The 21,694-nt window shown below is 35.1% G+C and overlaps 1 protein-coding gene and 1 pseudogene across 2 annotated transcripts in view; both read left to right on the top strand.

The window, feature by feature from the left end:
- LOC145258606 (DNA excision repair protein ERCC-1-like) overlaps positions 1-21,694 on the top strand; it is a 108,036-nt gene that overhangs the window by 42,517 nt on the left and 43,825 nt on the right. For both annotated transcript variants that reach the window (XM_080116622.1, XM_080116623.1), the window contains exons 8-9: positions 8,885-8,956; positions 21,546-21,614. In XM_080116622.1, coding sequence (XP_079972748.1) covers positions 8,885-8,956; positions 21,546-21,614 — 141 coding nt within the window. The remainder of the gene's footprint in view (positions 1-8,884; positions 8,957-21,545; positions 21,615-21,694) is intronic.
- On the top strand, positions 15,492-15,608 carry LOC145265585 (5S ribosomal RNA; annotated as a pseudogene).

Raw genomic sequence — 21,694 nt, 5'->3', positions numbered from 1 at the left:
GAGAAATTGAAAACTTAATTACCTCCCCTTTTAACTCTCCAATTCAAATCGCTAGATTTTACAAATGTCTTTTTTCATGAATAATTATTTTTCTACTTTATCATTTTTCATAATTTTTGGATTTGTTACTATTTGAGATCTGACAGTCACATAGGTACCATTTTTTTTTTTTTTTACTTTAAATTCAATATTTTTTCATTATTATAATATAGAAGCACCAAAACATTTTTAGTTATCATGTTTCACAATTTTTTAGTTGAGGATTAATAATTTGGATATTTGGATTACTGTTCCCATGGTGGATGTTATTCGCACAACGTTTCGTTTGATACAACCATCAATCTTTTTCAGGTGTCAGACTAATTATTACTGACTAAAATATCACCCTTCCTTATCCACAAAACCGTATCAAGCAAAATAACCCCCAAAATGTCAAAAATCTTTTTAAAATAACGTAATATATTAGTAGATGTACAAAACAAGATAAACTTTATTACAACAAAAACAAGCATCAGATACTATTCTCATCAAACCATAAACTGCTCCAAAGAAATTAGAAGAAACCAGAAAATCCCTGTATGCACAACAGAAGAAATCAAAACAGTTAAAAAGCCAAGGGATTCACAGATGTTAAAAGAATCATAATAAAAAGAAGGAGAGGTAACAAGTAAAAAAAACAAAACTTCTACATATTAACATTTAACTCTTCTTAAATACTAGAGACAACTGATATAGGATACATAAGAGCCAAAGTAGACCAGTACATTTTGAACCCACTATAATGCTATGAATGCAAAAAGTTTGGGTATAACAAAGACCAATGTCAAAGGAATCAAACATGTGGAAATTGCAGCCAAAAAGATGTGAACCACAAAGAGATATAAGCAAGGTAAAGAAATCATAATAAAATACTAAAAAGAAGTCTGTAAAAAAGTAACAAATTACACAAAAAACACATATACAACAATAACTACACCAACAAACAAAATACACAATAACAATTGTCGAGGACATCCTCCATATAAGGCACAATCACGACACACCGGTTCTCGCCAGATCACCGAAGTTAAGCAATGTTGAGCCTGGCCAGTACCAGATGGGGGACCATTTGGGAAGGCTAGGCGCTGTATGTACCTTCTGGGAAGGTTGGGCATGAGGCCAGCTACAAAAGCATCTACAAAGTTGTAGATGGCCTATGCCTCTCCAGGGGCTCAAGGGTTATGGAGGCCATCCTCCAGGAACACCTTAATTAGAAATCTTAATAAAAGGTGTATTCAAGAAATGGCACTAACAGCTACCCTACATTGTATAATAAGTATATGCTCGATACATATGTGACCAAACCAACAATGAAAGAAAAATGAGATAGAAACACTGATTTTGTAATAATTGGGCGCATCAACATGCACAACAATTAATGAGGAAAAAAACAAAATAATAACAAAGGCAATATAGTAAAAGAAATTCTATCAGCAACAAATATATGCATCTTAAGTAATATCACGAATACCTACACCCAGCCAAGGGGGGGGGTCTATGTCTGCAATGGATTTAACAATATGTTCACCTTCCATTTATATGGTTTTCCGCTCTGACATACTAGAAAACCAACATGATTATACTTAAAAAAATATTGGGGGGGGGGCTCAAACTGAAAACTACATAAAGCCAACTTGGCCTTTTGGCCAAGATCAAAGTGTAGTATCTGTTCCGGCAGATACTGCAAGCTATGACTAGCAAAGACCAGATGTGGGGGCAACCCCACATGCCTGACCTTTAACCAGCTCCCATTTCCCACCTCTCGGGAGCTGGTCCCCTTTTTCCCTTCCCCCTCTCTTCACTCCTCACATTAAAAATCGGCCTTGTGCCTAATTTGCTCGGTGGGGGAGCAAATAAATACCATCTGTTCCGGCAGATGCTGCAAGAAAAGACCAGCTATGACTAGCAAATACCATATGTGGGGGTAACCCCACATATCTGACCTTGGTCACTGAAGGGGCAACCCTTCATACCAACAGTTTCTAATCCAGCTCCCATTTCCCACCTCTCAGGAGCTGGATCCCCCTTTCCCTCCCCCTCCCTCTCTCTCCACATTAAAAAACGGCCTTGTGCCTAATTTGCTCGGTGGGGAAGCAAATAAATCCAATCTGTTCCGGCAGATACTGCAAGCAAAGACCAGATGTGGGGGCAACCCCACATGCCTGACCATTAACCAGCTCCCATTTCCCACCTCTTGGGAGCTGGTCCCCTTTTTCCCTTCCCCCTCCCTTCACTCCTCACATTAAAAATTGGCCTTGTGCCTAATTTGCTCGGTGGGGGAGCAAATAAATACCATCTGTTCCGGCAGATGCTGCACTTCCACTTCTTGTTCTCTTTCAGTGAAGGGACAGTCCTTCACGACTGAGACAATTTTTTATTTTGTACCTTTTCTCCACATTAAAAAACGACCCTGGTGTCTAACTCTGGCATTGTAAATAGGTACATAAAGCCAAATTGGTAGCATTTACCAGTTTACGTAAAACAGAGATCGAGGTAAACATTTAAAAAAAAAAAGAAGATCCATTAACGCATCTCACACAAATGCTAAACTATATTGCCATCAAAACAATACCAAAAACCTCAACATACCCTACTAATTAAACAAATCCATGGTTTAATGAAAAGTGCAAATAAACTGTTAAAGCAAGGGGGGAAAAAAAGTACTTAGAATATTCAAACAAAATCCTACAAGATTCAACTTACAAAAATACAGAGAAACCTGTACTAAAGCAAAGTATACTATAAACAAAATAATAATAATAAAAAAAAGATTTGGGATGACTACATTTCACAACTAAATAATCAAATCCCAACAAAAAAAAAGCATGAAATATGATAATAATAACAGGGAAAGAAACATAAAACACCATAAGGTACTTAACCAAAGTTGATGGAAGAAAATGCATAGAAATAAAAAAACAAATAGCAAACCTACTAGCTGAAGAATTTTACAAAAACTCATCCAGCAAACAGGATTCCGCAGCATTTTCGAAAACACAAAGAAACAATAGAACCCCCCCCCCCCTAAATTTTACATCTAACGGCAAGGAGATATACAACACGTCATCTAACATAGAAGAACTGAGAAAGGCAATAAATAAAAGCAGAAATACAACTCCGGATCAATTTTTAAAACAACTACCAGAAACAAGCTTAGAAATATTGTTAGAAATATACAACCTAATATGGCATATATGAAAAATTCCAAAATCTTGTCAGAAATCAATTATACTAGTTGCTAAACAAAACAAAGAACTCTTTTTTTTTCTTTTTTTTTTTACATGAAGGTCACCACTTATCAAGGCCCAGAAGCCACTCGGGGATAAGGGTTATTTTGTGTACAGTAATCAATGGGATATTGTTGCAGTATTCATTATTATTGGAGAGTTGATAAAGTGTCATTACTTGGGGGGGGCGGTTCATCAGGAATTTGTTTATGTTGGACTTGAAGATATTCATGTTGAAGTCAGGAGGGAAACAAGCGGTAGAGAGTTCCACAGGCATGCAGTTCTAAGAAAGAAGCTTTGTTCATGGAATTTACGTTTTGATTTAGGCACAGATAAAGAGTGGGGAAAATTTTTGATAGTGGTTTCAGCTAGACTGGTGTTTATTGTGAAAGATTGGCAAGGGGGGACCAGAGATTGGAGCTCAGACGAACACCTGCCATGGTAATAACGATAAAACAAAGATAGGCTCGCAACGTCTCTTCTGTGGGAGAGCGGTTGCAGGGAAGAGAAAAGGGCATTCCCCACTAAGCCACAAAGTCTATTTTGTACTCTCTCAATGCAGCTCCTGTCCAGATGTGGCGGCAATATTCCATCCTTGGATGTACTTGGCTTTTATATAGATAGTGAATTGCATCAGAAGTGAGATATCTTCTGGAACGGTAGAAGGATCCCACCATCTTTCCAGTGACCTTGGCAACAGACTTAATGTACGTGTTCCATTTCAGATCAAGAGTAAAGGTCAAGCCCAGAAGTTTGTCAAAACATGGGGCCTCCCCTAGACGATAACCATCCATTTCATGCCAGATGAGGATCAGCCCCAACCAGTTGCCTCTGAAAATCTATGGAAAGAATGATAAACAACTAGTTGATGCATGGAAATAAACAAGCTCCTGTCAAAATACCAGAGTTGTTTTAGACAGAACTGAAGCACAAATGACCAGATAATACGGCTTGAGTCATACATCCAAGGTTTTGCATGCAGATGTCATATGGTTGAATAATTTTTTTTTGTCTTCCAAAAACATTATGATACAACATGGAGATAGGGGATCTTAAAAGACGAATACAACATGGGAATAAGAGGAAATATGGCAATATTCATACAGAATTTCTTATCTCATAAATCCTACAGAACACAATAATGAAATACTCTATCAGATGAATACAAACAGGAAACCGGAACACCATAAGGGAGTATATTATTTATCACCCTATTCATAATAAAAATCAACAACATAATAAAAACAGTTTACTCAGGATCCGAAAAGTCACTATTCATCGATGATGACTTTACAATTGCCTACTAATCACCTAACTTCAGCAAATACAGCAATATTTTTTTATGTTTAATGGTTTTAAATTATCAGAAAACAAAACAGTGTCCATACATTTCTGCATAAAACAAAAATATCACCTTGATCCACAACTCAAAATAAATGAAGAGATAATCCCAATTGTAAAACACACAAAATTTAAAACTCAACTAACCTAATACAAAAATGCCTAAAAAGCACTAAAATTGTTAAAGATAATATCAAAGGTAGACTGGGAAGCAGATCAAGACATAATGTATACCAGTTCATATTAGATCTAATCTAGACTATGGATATATCATTTACAGTCCTACTAACAATTCATACCTTAAAAAACTATCAACCATACAAAATCAAATGAGGATTTAAACAAAAAACCTAACGAACATCACTTATGAAAAGCTTTTACACCTCTACGCATAAGATGGGAAAAAATTGGCCTTACAATATGCAATAAACTTAAAATTCAATTTATGAGAAAACCTTAAATCTACAATTCTCCCACTTCTACACCAGAAAACCAAAAACCATACCTTTGTTTGGACATTGAATTAAAAAGACAATTACTAAAATCAATGAAAATCCTGACAACATAGCCACACACTCAGTAAATAACAGACCACCCTGGGCACAGACTAAACCAAGCATTGACCTAACACTTACTAAATTAACAAAAAACAAAAAAAAACAAAAACAAAAAAACAAAACACAAACAAACAGAAACAACTTTGCAGAACTCTGAGAATTTTATATGGACCGTTGCAAAACAAAAGAAGTGCAGCATGTACAGATGGAGAAAACCATTCTCAAATAAGATGACCAAAGGACACATCGATATTTACAGATGAACAACAGGTCATGAAAATGTCTTTTGGATTAATTAAAAGCAATGGAACAAAGTTTATTATATGTACTGACACTTTGTCAAGTATTCTAGCATTGAAAAAGGAAGAGTTCAAACGCTCGTACAGATATAATGAACAAATATAGTAAAATGAATGAAAAAGGAAAAACAATTGTTCTAGCATGAATACCAAGTCATGTTTGTACACCAGGCAATGAAAAATTAGATAAATTAACCAATAAAGGTACACTCAGAATCATAAACATTAAAATCCCATACACAGATGTAAAAGGGAAAATAAAGAAATATATCAAAAGCCAATGGCAAGCTAAGAAGAATATATACATTCAAAATGAACTAGATGAACAACTTATAATCCAAAAAATAAATAGAATAATAACAAAAGGACAAAGAAAAAATTTTTTTTTAAGTAGACACACCAAAATAACACACTCCTACCTGCTTGAAACTGCAGAAACATCAAACTGCTCATTATGCAACCAGCAGATAACTGTGAAAACACATTAATGGTATGTTAGAAATACAAAAATATCCAAAACAAATACTACAAAGTGACAAGTATCAGTGAATTATTTCATGAGGTAAAAACATGTGCTCATCATAGAATATCTGAAAGAAACTCAACTTTTTAAATTACTTTAACAAATAAAATTTAAAGACAAACTAATTTGAAGGCAGACGAGTTTGGAAGCAATTGGAAATTTGAAAGAATGTCCCGAAAACAACTAGAAATATGAAGGCAAAGTATTCTGATATTCCCTATAAGCTATTTTTTCAGCTCAAATAGGATTAAAATAAAAATTTCTGACCTTAAATGACCCTTTAAAGGTTGATAGGCCGTTAAACACCACTAACACCACCAACCACTTTTTGTCAGCATGCTAATACAGATGCGCATAAACTTGAAAGCTCAAGTCACCTTTAACAGTTAATCATCTGAAAAGATTTTAGTAGATAAAGCAGGACGATACTCCATATTCATTTGTTTTTGTTTTTTTAGTTTAGAACTACTGAATGTATTTTCAAGTTGAAGTCACAAGTCTTTCAGAGTCTATACCGAGAACCTCTCTGTGGTGATGATTGTTAACGTTCTTACCAACACAGTTATAAACATGCAACTTTTTTTCTGCCTCGTGCACAGTGTTTTGCTTTAAAGTTAGCTTGAAAAAGATAAAAATTATTTCATGCCAACACTTGACAAACCATATTTTCAGTCAGATATTCGGGCCTATAGCAGCTCGTTAGATGTGGTGGATACCTTTGGATGTTTCGGCAGCAGCTTGTTAAGGGATAGGTTCATCTGTGTACACAGAAAGCCTCTGTTGCCTTTGGAAAGCCTAAGAAACAAGTTTAAGCAGATTGAGATATCTCCTCCAAGACTACGCACTGTGTGTACACAACCTTTTTTTTTTTAATACATTTGTTGTATTCATATGAGGTATGGACCGTACATCGTAGACATCTGAAGCTGCTTGAACACTTCCATCCGTGTAATGTTTGAGACGTCAAGAGTCTGCTTGTGAGGGTTCATATGTATGTGTCTGTGAATTTGTATTCATGAGAATGTTGGAGTTTATGTGTGTATGTGTGTGTAGAGTAGTAGTAATAATGGTGGCTGGTTTAAGTTAAATGTTAGAACTGCTAAAGTCATTTCGTCATTTGTATGTGAAGTGAAATGCTGGAATTAGTTTGCTGTTGCAAGTTGAACATTTGCAGATGCAACTGATACTTTTTTTTCCATCTTCAGAGATTCTGAGATTCAAAGTGTGCAAATTATGGTGGGAAAATGAAGTTTGTGCTAATACAAACGTGGGATGCTTTGTCGACATCCATTGGTTAATTTGCCCACGTCTGAATACAGTCTTTTACAGTTGTTCATATAGAACATTGGAGAAACGTGTTTCCTTCACACCTGATTTACCTTGTTGGCCAGTGGTTGAATATGTGTTAAGTTTGCATCTGCACACTATCACTTTTTAGTACTAGTGTCATATAGTTGTTTTATTATTATTATTATGATTATTCTTGTTGTTATTGTTAGTTGTTAGGAAGTCTTATTGAAAGTGAATCTTAGAGAGTCTTATTAAGAGAGATGTTACGTTCTGTGTTCGTGTTATGAAGAGATTCATATATATAAAATGTTCATACTTAGAAGTGTAAAAGCTCTCTGAGTGAGGAGACAGTGTTGAGACAGTCTTAGTGTTCACATTGTAGATATGAGATGTAGAGACATTGTGTATGTAAAGACATTTTAAAACACATGATATATAAGACATATAATGACAATTTCACTTTACCTTTTGGTAGAATTACAACACAAAGACGACGTTTATAAAAACACATGACGCGTTTATTTCCATGGACTGGTCGGTGGTTTTCTTAGTCAGGAATTCAAAGTTTTACATTCTATGTTTCAAAGGTGACCGTCTCGCTTCCAGACGTTCGACTGTCCATCTCTGGACTCCAGACTGTCGTCTCTCGTCCTCAGACTCTCTCAGCTTAACTCTAAAGTTTCTAACTATATCGAGAACTTCCCATTTTCCATGACATCATACACATGTTAAAACATGTGTCTTCTTTCACGTGTTCTGGAAATGCGTGTCCAATACATTTTCCTTTGTTTACAAAAGGAATTTTAACCTATATTTCCAGTAACCTATATTTCCAATATGTTAAAAACATGTTAATTAAATTATCCTATAGTTGCATTCCTCAATTGAATTTTCATAACAGAATTGACAAATGCACATTCTTTTCTTAAAACTATTTTATCTCTAAGCTAAACAATGGTTTGTTTTTACATTCCATTTTCTAATTCTCTCTGGCAATCTATTTCTAAACCTAAATTACGAGGTTCGAATTTCGTCTATTCTATTTCATTTTTACATTTAACTAAATCTCTCTATTTTTATACTTACATGAAAAGGGGACAGCACTTATCATGTAACACTAGTAGTTGTGCCAACAACATCGACTTTATGTTAGTATTGACGTTTTGGTCGTCATGGTCTATTTTTGTAGATTTTTTGTTGTGTCATTTGGTTTGCATGTTTTTTTTTGTTTTTATTTTGGTCATAATTGGATCTTGGGTTTACTTCCGACAATCTTGTAACTCTCGCTTCCCTTATTTTGTTGTTTAGTCCTCACATTATATGAGAAATGTTTCTGACAAAGGGAAACGAATTGCTGTTTTCTGGGTCAGAATCTGTTCCATATAACACTTATCGTTGACAAGTTTTTGACCTTTTTTTAGCTCCTTATATTAAGTATTTTTTTAGCTCCTCATATTAAGTATATATATAAAAAAATATTTTTAGCTCTTTATATTAAGTGGTTTCATACATTGTCTGGAGTGATTTCCATTAAAAACAAAATTGTGTAAGACCTGAAACATGTGTCACTTTATTAATTTTTTTTCTTTTTTCTTTTTTCTTTTGCAGTTAACAGATTGTTTGACTTCTGTGAAGTCGGTAAATAAAACGGACTGCGTGAATTTAATCTCAAGTTTCAAGGTGAACACATTTCTATTTCTTCTTATTTTGAATCTTTTTATTCAACCAACAAACAAATAACAGCAATATCATTTTTATTTTTATTTTAAACTAACCGTACATACCCAACGTTGCCCACGAGTCTTTTTAGTTTCATTTTTGTTTCGCTTTTTTTTTTCTTTAGAAGTAAATACTTTTGAGTGTTTTTTTTTTAACTCTTAAATTTATAAATGATCAAAATAAAATAAAATAAAATATCAAAGTTGCAGTCAAGCAAAAAAAAAATATGTACAACATGCAAAGTAATCTGATAATTTTATTAATATAAAAACATTGTAAATCATTGTTAGTTGCCCTGTCATGCAGACGGGTGAAAAAAAAAAAAAAAAAAAAAAAAAAAAAGGGACCACCTGTAGACTGTGGATGACGATCTGGGATCCTAGTTGTTGAGCCATTTTTCTACTTCAGCCCTTACTTCGACTGTGTGATCTGATCAATCAACTGTTATGTTACGTCAAGTCTTCGTAGCCATAAGTTCACTCCCAATTGTGTTATTCAATCAGAATCTTCAAAAAAACTCAAAGCTCCTTTTTATTTTCTCTTCAAATAGATTAGTATAAGGCAATGATTGAGGGTCAATCGTGTTCAGAACAAAGATTATCAATGCTAAAGAGTAATGTTTTCTGGGAATAATACCTTTCCCTCTCTGTAAAATTTCCCTCTAAGAGTAATGTTTTCTAAGTTAAAGCAATAAAGGGGAATAACTTGCAAAAGAAAATAAAATAACAAGGCTTGTTATTCACCACTTATGGTTAGGTATGAGTCGAAGACACAGTTTCTTTATATAACGTTTGTAAATTTTTGATATAAAAATGATAATAAAAGTAAAAAAAATTATATAATTATTCCAAGTTAAATGTATCCAAAAGTGAAAACTAATGAATTTAACGAGGTTATTGATAGTGCTCAATAAAAAGAGTAATGTTTTTTTATTTAATATTAAGCAAACAATTACATGGTTACAACAATAACAAAGCTACTGTTTTGGTCAATTAATGATCTTCATCGGGTAACCTAAACTTTCGATAAAATTTCAAAGAGACATGGTCTTAAAAAATGGATTAAATTTATTAACTAAAACAGTAGCTTGATTGCCTAATATTAAATAAAAGTGTATATGAAATAAATAGTAAGATAGTACAGCTACAAAAGAAAATAGGGTTAAAGCTTCTAAAATTCATTCTAGAATTATCCATGGTAGAGTATTGGTAAAATTCAGTTGTAAAAGTTACATTTTTTGGAGTTGAAGGTTCAATCCTCAGTGCGGGCAACACTCAAAAATACAATTGTGAATTACTTAGGACATCTACCCAGTTATGGCTGACAGAACGAGAGCATCCTACCTCCCTGGATCAAATGAAGGATTCCATTCAAGCTTCCATATAGATTCCCAAGTTTGACAAGATACACCTGAAGAAGGTCGGAAGTTACATCAATCGAAACGTTATGAAAATAACACTCAAGAATCCAGACAAACGTACCTTAAATAAAAGGTTTCAGCTCAAACTTCCATATATTAGGTTGGTGCAAAAACAATATCATTTTCTCACATATGTTACTTTTATATATGATTTCTAAATTAATTCATTGATATATATTGCTATGTTATACATCATTTCAAAGCGCGTTTTTCACTCTATGGAATCGTGTTATTCGTTACCGTTCTCAATCTCTTCATTCATTTTTTTGCAGGATTTTCGACAGCATGGACAAAATTCAAATCCACATGATTTTCTTGTTCCAGTTCAAACTAGGCCGAAAAACTGCTGAGACAGCTCATGATATCAATGATGCGTTTGGCCCAGGAACCACTAACGAACGTATGGCACAACGGTGGTTCAAGAAATTTCGCAATGGTGATGAGAGCCTCGAAGATGAAGACGATCATGGCTGGCTGACTGTGGTTGATAATGAACATTTGAAAGCCTTAATTGAAGCCGATCTTCGCAAACCACATGAGAAGTTGCTGTTGAACTCGAGGTTAACCACTCAACAGTTGTTCGCCATATAAAGCTAATAGGGAAGTCAAAAAAGTCAAATAAATGAGTGCCGCATGAATTGAATAATAATCAAAAAAATCATCATTTTGAGGTGTCTTCCACACTCCTTCTGTGCAACAAAAATGACCCATTTTTCAAGTGGATTTTGACGTGTGATGAGAAGTGGATCCTCTACGACAACTGGCGATGTTCAACACAGTGATTGGATGCCGGAAAAGTTCCACAACACTTCCCGAAGCCGAAATTGCACCACAAAAAGGTTATGGTGACTGTTTGGTGGTCTGCGGCTTGTCTTATCCATCACAGCTTCTTGAATCCGGACGAAATGATTACGGCGGAGAAGTACTGCCGGCAAATTGACAAAATGCACCAGAAGCTCCAACGTATGCGCCCGAGATTGGTCAATATGAAAGGACCAATGCTCATTCATGACAACGTTCGTCCGCATGTTGCTCAACTGACCCTGCAGAAGCTGAACGAATTCGGCTACGAGACTCTGCCTCATCCACCATATTCACCGGATCTCTCACCTACTGATTATCACCTTTTCGAGCATCTCAACAACTTCCTATGAAAAAAATGCTTCAAAAGCCGAGATGATGCTGAATCGGCTTTCAATGACTTCATCACTTTCAGAACTCCGGATTTCTATGCTAATGGGATAAATAAACTTGTTTCTCGTTGGCAAAAATGTGTCGATTCTAATGGTTCTTATTTTGATTAATAACGTTTATTATGAACGGAGTTATGATCTTTTGATGTTGAACGTCAGAAAAACAACATTATTTTTGCACCAACCTAATAGATTCTGAAGTTTGACAAGATGCATGTAAGAAAAGTCAGAAGTTATATTGGCTGAAACATAATGGAAATAACATCTAAAATAAAAACAGTAGTTTGAATAATTCAAATAATACAAAAGGGTTATTTTATTTAAAAGAAATGTTTTTTTTTTACAAGTGCATCACCACTTATCAAGACCCGAAGGCTACTTAAGGATAAGGGTTAATGAGTGTACAGTTGTCAGTGAGACAACAGCGTAGTGATTGTTAGTAGTGGTAATAGCATGGAATTTTATTATTTAATGGCGCAGTGCAGCAAGAACTTGTTTACATTGGACTTGTTGTAGTCAGTTGGGAAGCAAGCAAGCGGAACAAGAGTTCCACAGGCTGGCAGTTCTAGGGAAGAAGCTTTATTCATGGAATCTGTGTTCAGATTTAAGCGGAGTAAAGATATTTTTCGAATGAATGTTTACTCTTTGATATATTTTTATTGTAACAGACAAATATTACTTACAGCAATTAGATTGGCATTTATAATTAAAAAAAAAAAAAGATCTGATTTGTATATATACATGCTCGTCTTGTGACTGGATATGCATCTTATGATGAACTTGCTGAAAATGTCTTCCTGTGATCCCATGGTAGGCCTCATATTACAATCAAGAATCTTTCAGAGAAAAGAACACTGGCCTTTTATGATGGGAGTTTCTAGCCGCAATGTGTGAGCAAGCATCTTAATGAACTTTATGAATGTTTCACGATCAATTAATGAATGATCCAAAATAATGTGTTTCGAAAGATTTTCTTCTTTGTAATATAGAAAATCTAATTTATATGTCTGTATCTGTATGTCTGTCGCCATTTTTTTTCAAACTGCATCTCCTCTGAGATGCAAGGTCACAGAGCAGTGCAATGGAGGGTCAAATGATTGCATTTTTTTTGTGGACCATTATTTATGGGTTTTTTAGCTGGTAAAAATAGCTGCTAAGGGATCAAAATTAAAAAAAATTAGAACTTGGCTGGCGTAAGTTAACTTTAAATGCTCTTATACGTTGCGCAAATACACATTTACACGTTATAGTCAGTTCATTTTTGACTGTTTCATATTCATCTGATGATAGCTCAAATGGTAACAACTAAGGCTGGAGTGCTATATGTTTTACTTTCAATTCTAGCTGATGGCACCCAATCATATTTTTTTTTTGAAATCACTACTATGTATTGGGTACAATATAATAATCAATAGAGAATTGTGTCTCTAATAATAAATATGAAATCTGCATAAATTAAAATATCATATTTAAGTGTATTTTACGACCAGGCAATGCCAGGTGGCTAGCAGGTAGTTTATATTAACTTATGAAATAAAAGGAGAGATAAGTTGCATATAAATTTTTTTTCCAATGATAACCATAAAAAAAATCTTAGAATTTCCAATGATAACCATAAAAAAATCTATGAAATCTATAAAATAAAAAGAATTTTAGAATTTTTCTTGATTTAAAAATTATTATTTTTTATTTATGGAAATAACATCACATATTTATATATTTCAAAAGTAGTTAACCTACAAGAACCTCTTTATTTATGCCGTTATATTCATTTATTTACAACTGAACGAATTAGTTCAACCAGGTCATAAAGAGTTAATGGATATTGCAAATTAATTGACCTCCTGAAATTGGAAAATAATTTAGATGATGTCCTTAGTAAAATTACAAGGTCAAAGGATAAAAATCTTCTTGACAATTCCCATCAGAAGCAGACCATTGTTTTTCAAACCTGAAGAGAATAAAAACTTTTTGAAGGAGCATTATGAGTTCTTAAAGACTAAATGCATTTGCAGTGCTTTCAATTGAAAAAAGAATTCTTCAACAGTCATTTAGAAGTCAAAGAAAAAATTATTAATCTTTTCTCACAAACTAAAAGAAGAAGAATGAAGTTTACTTTCCAATGAATGTATCAAGTAAAATAAAATAGTTTTATTTAGGATTCCATTAAGTGTATGTAGTTTCTATATGTATAAATTATGTATATATTTTATACTAGTCTGGGTGCTTGGTGTTGCCCGGGTGTTTGGAAGTGTGTGTTGAGCAAAAAAAAAAAGTGGTAGTAGGCAGGCAGGCTTGAACTCATGACACGAAGACGAAAAAAAAAGTGGAGGGGTGTGCATGTAAGGGTGTTCGTTGAGCAAAAAAAAAAAAGAAAAATTGCGAACGCAAAGAGGAGTAAGCAGGCTCGGACCCGTAATGCGCCAGAGGAAAAAGAGGTAAAAAAAAAAACCAAACCATCTTACCAATGTGCCTAGGTCGAAATAATCGCTTTTAAGTGACGTTTTGAACGTGAGGGTTGAATGACTTGCAAAAAATTTCTGCAAGAAAATCGACCCTCCCTGTAGAAAACTGCCTAGTTGAGGGTGAAGGAATTAAGGTTTTGGGTCAATTTTTCGATATTTGTCGTCCGAAGGGCTGAGCTTCAAAATGATACTAATCTTTTACGTAGACATACAAACATACATACATTCATACAGACAGGTGAGATCTATATTATAGATGTTTGTTTTTCTTTTTACATAATATTAAAACAATAGGTAAAACTTTTCTGAAGCAGCACCCCTACTAATCTTAGCCACAAGCTGCCGCTGCTTGTACCTCTTTTTGTTTAATAACCTGAACGTCAAAGTCTAACGGTTTGGTAAAAAGTAAATGAATCACTTGGATAGACACATATTGTTATGCTGTTAATCTACCGGAAAAGACCGGAAAGTAAAATAGTCGAGTATTATACAAGTCAATTATTATGATTGTAATTGTTAGATAGAAAAATGTTATTGATGGGAAAAGTTATGTTAAATTGAAATTTAGTAGATCTCAGGAATATTAACTTAATGTTAACTTAATGGATGGAATTTAAGCTAATGATAATATAAACAAACATATATGACAAAAACCCGGCAAGGATCTTTAGGCTACGTGTAGTGATGACATAATGGAAAAGATAGATTTTGAGACGTAGAGTTTAGTTACAAGAGAGAACAGTTTGATAAACAACACGTTAGTGGACGGCCAGGGTTTTTGGACAGGATGCCCATGAAAGTTAAAATGGGGCAACCTAGTAAAATGTAGTCTTATACGAAGTGTGCAAACTCTGAAAAGGAACCCAGTAAGGAATAAATGATTATATCAAAATATAATTCACGCCTGAGTGTTTTTACTTGCGGAGAAATACACCTTTAATTTCAGGATGCATGAAAGGAAGATTGGAGGTATGTGTATTTGCTGGTGTTCCCACCGACAATGATATGTCCATCTTTTGTTTAATCATCATCATCAGCAGCATCATAGCCTTGAGCCCCTGAAGAGGCATAGGCCATCCACAACAGCCCACCAGCATCAACGGTCCTGAACAATTTGCTCCAGCTCCCCACAGGAGTAGCCAGTCTTCTTGCCGTCTGCCTCTTGGTCTCTTCTCCAGGTGTTCTTTGGTTGGCCTTTTTTCCTCGATAAAAGGGATTTTGGCACTGAGGCGTCCTTTTGGTTTTGACCTCAGCACGTCATACTTTCTGCAGGTGTAGGACCTTCCTCTCTCAGAATCGGAGCTTCTCGGGTTTTGTAGATGCTTTTGTAGTGAGGAGTTCTTTTTTTCCGAGTGAGGATGCTGACTCACGCCCATCTCTTGTTTCAACCCTGATAAACTGTTAATATATGCATACACATATACGGCATAATCACGTTGACACACCGGTTCTCGTCAGATCACCAAAGTTAAGCAATGTTGAGCCTGGCTAATACCAGATGGGTGACCATTTGGGAATTCTAGGTGCTGTATGTGCTCTCCGCTTATCTCGGCATTGTTTCCAGTCGTCTTGTACCTCAACTTGCCACTGGTATGCAACAATGTTGACTCAGGAGAGGCGTGGTTGGAGATTGCGCAACTCTTGCCACACAAATTTCACGCGCAGGCACCCTTACAGTGAGTATCCATAGTCTGTCAAGACTGAAGGAAGCCTTTTTTATATGTATACACACATCAACACACAATAGAGAACACTAGAAATCACAGATCACAACATGGTTAAGACAGGCATAAATGTTATATGTACTGTCATAAATATACACTAGACGAATCACATATCTAAATACGGTTAACAGTCATAAGTTTAACAAAGACTCATTAGATGTACACTGACAATAATGTTATACACAAATTGACAAGATTACAATGTGAAGTATTTAAAATCAATTTAAAATAAGTCATTACTTTTATATTTCGAATGATTCAAGTAGGTAATAAAAAACTTTTACTATCTTTCGGAATCTTTTAGATGAGGATGAATACTTTAAATAATTTTCATCTTAGATGTTATTTTTACATTTCAGACGATGTAACCAGTGACCTTCTTCATGTATATATTATCAAACGTTGGAATCTTTATGTTATGCTTAGGAATCTGTCTTGAATTTCGAACAGAACCCTTTATTCAATCTACAGGAGTAGTTTGCTCTCGTCCCATCAGCCATAACTGGGTAGGACTCTTAAATAACTTGTAATTCTGTTCTTAGTATTGCTGACACTGAGGATTGAACTTTCAACCTCCGGAAGGTGGTTACTTAGAACTGATTATGACTTAACACTTATATCTGTTATCCAAAAAGAACCTGTGGTGTAATGGATGTAAAGTGCGAATAACACAAATAATCCCAGAGATTCTTATATTTTAAAAATATTGTATTTATTATTCAAATTCCTTCTCCAAATAGCAGGAATTTATGATTTGATTAGGCATCCAAAGAATACGTGATGTATAATGTTTCAACAGTTTCATATCAGAACCAAAAAGTTACTGATGTTTTATACAAAACAGGTTTTTGTAGAATTAGGTTGATCTCTTTTGGCTAAAAACTGGCTGAAATTAAATATGTAATAAGATAGCTTTGCCTTTCAAACATTGGTTGAGAGAAAATCTACACGCATAAAGTAAATTGATTAATTGAATTTGGTGAGAAAGAGGAGTGGGTTGAGTGAAATGAGAAAGAAGTTTCTCTCTTTCTCTCTTTCTGTTCACCCCTCTCTCTATATATACAGAGAGAGAGAGAGAGAGAGAGAGAGAGAGAGAGAGAGAGAGAGTAAGGAAATTATGCCAAATTAAAATGAAAACTGATAGATTTAGTGCCATTACTGAAACTTATACGCAGTGTTTTTCGTATCATATTCACTCTAGATTTTATCATTTTTTTAAAAAATTAGCAAAAAGAAAAATGGATTTAAAAATATGAAAAACAAATAATCTATAATATATATCTCACCTGTCTGTTTGTATGTATGTGTGTCTGACTAAAACCTTGAACAGAGGTGATGGATTTTCATGAGATCGGTATCATTTTGAAGTTTGACCTTTCAGATGACAAATATCGAAAAATTGGCCAAAAACATTAATTCCTTCACCCTCAACTGGGAGGGGTTACTTTTTTTTACCGATATTTTTGAAAGTCATCGCCTCTTTTTGATTTACTAGCGTTAATTTAAACATTTGTCATTTCCGGTTTGCCGATGGCTGAAACAGCAAAGACGTCACATTTTTTTTTTCATGTTCTTTTCCTCCTTCGCAGTATGAGTTCAAGCCTGCTTGCCTACTACCACTTTCTTTTCTTTTTTTTTTGCTCAACACACACCTCCAAAAACTTGGACACCGCCGGGCACTTAGGCTAGTTAAAGGATTAAACACCTGGACAGTATCGCTAATAAGGTACTCTGGACCATTCATAGGCTGGATCAAAGAAGAACTCATGCAATTTGATTAGAAGACAAAGCAACTAGTGACAATGCACAATGTGTTACACCTGAAAGATGATATTGACCGATTCTACATGAAAAGGAATGAAGGAGGAAGAGGACTGATAAGTGTAGAAAGCACACAAAAAAAGACTTTGGAAAATACATAACTTGGAACACAAATTGAGCACCGCAGTGAGAAACACTGTCAAGAAAAATAGTACAGGAAGCAATGAAGCAAGAAAAAAAAAAATAGAAAGAGGTACACAGACGATTTATAAGGACGAGAAAAAAAATCATGAAAACACCTTGACATGGCTAAGAAAAGGATACATGAACAGAGAAACAGAATTGCTACTGACTGACAGCTGCATAGAATAATATGATTAAAACTAACCACATGAAAACTAAGATAGATAAAACACAGGAAATGTAGACAAAGAGATGAAACTACATAAGTGAATGCAGCAAACTAACTCAAAAAGAATATAAGGGCAGCCACGACTGCATGGGAAGGCAGTACACTGGGAGCTCTGCAAACAACTGCACTTAAAACATGCGGACAAATTGTACATGCACAAACCGGAAACGGTATTGAAAAACGAAACCGCAAAAATCCTTAGGGACATGGAGGTACAAACGATAAACTCATCCAAACAAGGAGACTGGGTGTCATAATAATTAACAAGAAGGAAAGAAATTGCCAAATTTTAGATTTTGCCATCCCTGCAAACCTCGGGGTGAAGATCAAAGAGACAGAAAAATGTAACAAATATGTAGAACTTGTCAGAGAACTGAAAGGAATATGGAACCTGAAGAAAATCAATATTGAATACCAATAATTGTAGGAGCACTAGGAACAGTCCCAAAGAACATGGATAAAAAACTAGGAGAAATCAGAATCAAGAAGAAGACTAACTATACAACAGATGGTAATGCTGAAAACAATTGAAATCTTAAGGAAAACTCTTGAATGTGGAAACTAACGCACACAAGCTACAAACGCTAACTGGTCATATGGAAACTGCAATAAAAGTAAAACGAAAAGATAGCAGAATCCCACATAGGATCAAGAAAACTGAAATCGCAACATTGTAAATTACCCCCCCCCCTTCCCCTCAAAAAATGTTACAGTGTCAGGTGTCACACAAAATAGTCATGAAGGGTCAAGGAGGATGGAAAGACTGAGAAGAGAAAACACTAACCAGACCTCCACTGGGTGAGTGCGATGAAGAGTGGGACCTTAGGAAGGCTTATTGTCACTCAAACTTTAGTGAAGACCAATAGTTGTTGCCAGCGAGAAATCAATGGTAAACGGATGTTGCAATAATGTAAATTAATTTATGAAGGTTATCGAAAGCGGTGGAGAGTACTGTAAATCTGAGGAGACTTGTTGTTGACAGAGAGTATCTCTGATGATGGTCTGTGTGAGAACTCTTAGAGAACACAAATAATAAGAATAATAATGAAGTGTGTGACAGTAAACTGGAGGAGAGAATCTCTTTAAGCATGTTCTATCAGAAGCTTGGTATTGGTTGGATTTTGGCTGCCTTACGTGCTTGGAATCTCACATAGTTTGGTTATGTACAGCATGCCACCTTCTGCATTAACTCAATAAAACATGGATGTCCTCGGCACAAGGATATATGAAAGGTCAAGGAAAATCTGGCTTGAATCAGTACAAAGTGACTTGACTGCTTGCAATATAACTGGTATCGACCATATAGATGGGGCTGTATGGAGAGCAGGCGTGAGATATTGCTTGGTGTTGCCCACCTTGAAGTCTGAGAGATGCGCAGCACCTTAAATACTATAGCCGAATGATGATGTTGTTGTTGTGTACGGTACTCAGGTTCACTATAACTCATCAAAATTGTATGGAGGTATACTTTTGGAATATTTTATGAATAATGAGTTTTATACAGTGCTTCGGCAACTAACAACCAACCAGGGCAGATTTTTTCATTCTTCAGCAATTCTGTACATGAAAAAAAAAAGTTCCTGAAAGTCATTGGAACTGTGCTGTTGTCTGACTTTGTGGACATGTCCATATGTGTGTTAGACACAAGATGATCAAAAAGGTGCTCTGGGCTGTTTTTGGTGAGATGGTTAATGATTATAATAATAGTTATTTGCTAAACGTTTAAGCTGTAACGAATCCAAGCTCAGGCATTCAGATTATGCCAGGTGTCTGTACGTCTCTGAACGCTTTTGATGTTCTGAGCAAGATGGGTGTTCCAGATTTATAATGTAATAATTCTAAGTCTGGTTCCGTAAATAGTTGCATGGTTATGAGAACGGTTAACAAAGGTTTTGTTAAATGATGCCAAACACTTTCGGTCTTGTTGGTAATTTTAGAAAAGTGCTTTGTGCAACACAAATCACTGCTGACAGTAATACTGAGGTTATGTTCATAAAAAATTTTTCCTGATATTTTGTTGAGTTTAAGTTCACTCAGATTTATTAGGGTCATTTACATACTAATACCATTAGGGGGTGTAATTACAATTCAAAATTATTTAAAAAAAAAAACACTTTGTATTCAATTAATTGCATACATCATCATCGTCATTGGTGTAATGTCTGTTTTACATGCTGGCATGTGTTGAATGGTTTTAACATATTGACTTCCAAACTAACCTGTCTCTGGCCATGTCTTTATTTATCCCTCTTTCTTTCAAGTCTATTTATATCACCTTCTCCCATGTTTTCATGGACCTAGTACTCCAACTGGTATACATTTACTAGCCTGAGAACTTTAACTCATTCTTTCAACAAGGTCATATCATCACAAAGTTTACTAATCTGCACACGTATCACTATACTGTCCAGATTATGTCTTCCTCTCAAGTCATATAGGGATAAATAGTGTCTGTCTTTACATTACACATCCATTGTATCATTCTTATATCATTTCTCTCCATGCAACTCAGATCCTCAACCCTCATTGGCCAGGTTTCACATACACATTGCACACACATGCCTGATGGAGTCTTTCCTTGGTTGACAGTGGTAACGCTCTGCTGGTTGGTAATGGCAGAAGTTCCCTAAATTTACTCTAGTCACTCTTACTGATTGCAATCATGCTAGCACCTATCACTTATAAATGTATATATGAAATAATCACGGTGATACACAAGTTCTCGTTAGATCACTGAGTTAAGCAATGTTGAGTCTGGTCAGTACTAAAATGAGTGACCATTTCGGAATACTAGGTGCTGTATGCAGGAGGATCTCCCTCCAAGAACTGTAAAATCCTCATGTCATTATCTCCCCAGATCAAGATAGATATACAGGTGACTGGCGATCATTTGTGAATTTAATATTCTCTTGACACTTCCTCCTTTGGAGGAAGCTGGTTCAACCTGCTTAGGGTGAATGCCACTGGTTATCTATAATATAAATCTCACCCGTCTGTTTAAATGTATGTATGTATGTCTAAAACTTTTAACAAAGGCGATGAATTTTCACGAGATTGGTATTGTTTTAAAGCTCGACCCTTCGGACGACAAATATTGAAAAACTGGCTAAAAACGTTGATTCCTTCACCCTCAACTGGGTACTTTTCTACAAGTAGGGATCGATTTTTTCGCTGGCATTTTTGTATGTCATTCAAACCTTGTGTCAACAAAGTCGCATAAAAGACGTTATTCTGACTGCCCGTGACATCACCATCACGATGGGCGCATTGCTAAGACCGTTTATTTTTTCACCTCCTTTTCCACAAGTGCATTACAGGTTCAAGCCTACTTACTCCCTTTTTTTTTTTTTTTTTACGCTCGCAATTTTCCTTTTCTTTTTTCTTTTTTGCTCAACCAACACCCTTACACAAAAACTCCAAAAGGGTTGATTTCCCACAAAACAAATAAAGCAGACCCAAAATTGAAATAATTCAAACGAAAACCCTATGATTATTTAGCTGTAGATTTTGTTTTGTGTAAATACTTGTATACAAATAAGTAAAAGTTAAGAATATTTTCTGTGGTTATTTTTCAGTCACTTGAAGCAATAATGAATAGCAGCTGTGAAAGTTTGTCATTCTGTCCTGGCCTCGGACCTCGCAAAGTAAGTAATTTTTTACCTATCGTTTTTGGTTTTGTTGTTGTTTTTTTTAATTCTCAAAACATGTATTGTTTTAACAATCT

Source organism: Euprymna scolopes, chromosome 3 (genome assembly GCF_053919585.1).
Source record: "Euprymna scolopes isolate OS-2025 chromosome 3, ASM5391958v1, whole genome shotgun sequence".
NCBI classification, from domain to species: domain Eukaryota; kingdom Metazoa; phylum Mollusca; class Cephalopoda; order Sepiida; family Sepiolidae; genus Euprymna; species Euprymna scolopes.
This window is presented reverse-complemented; position numbering and strand designations above follow the sequence as displayed.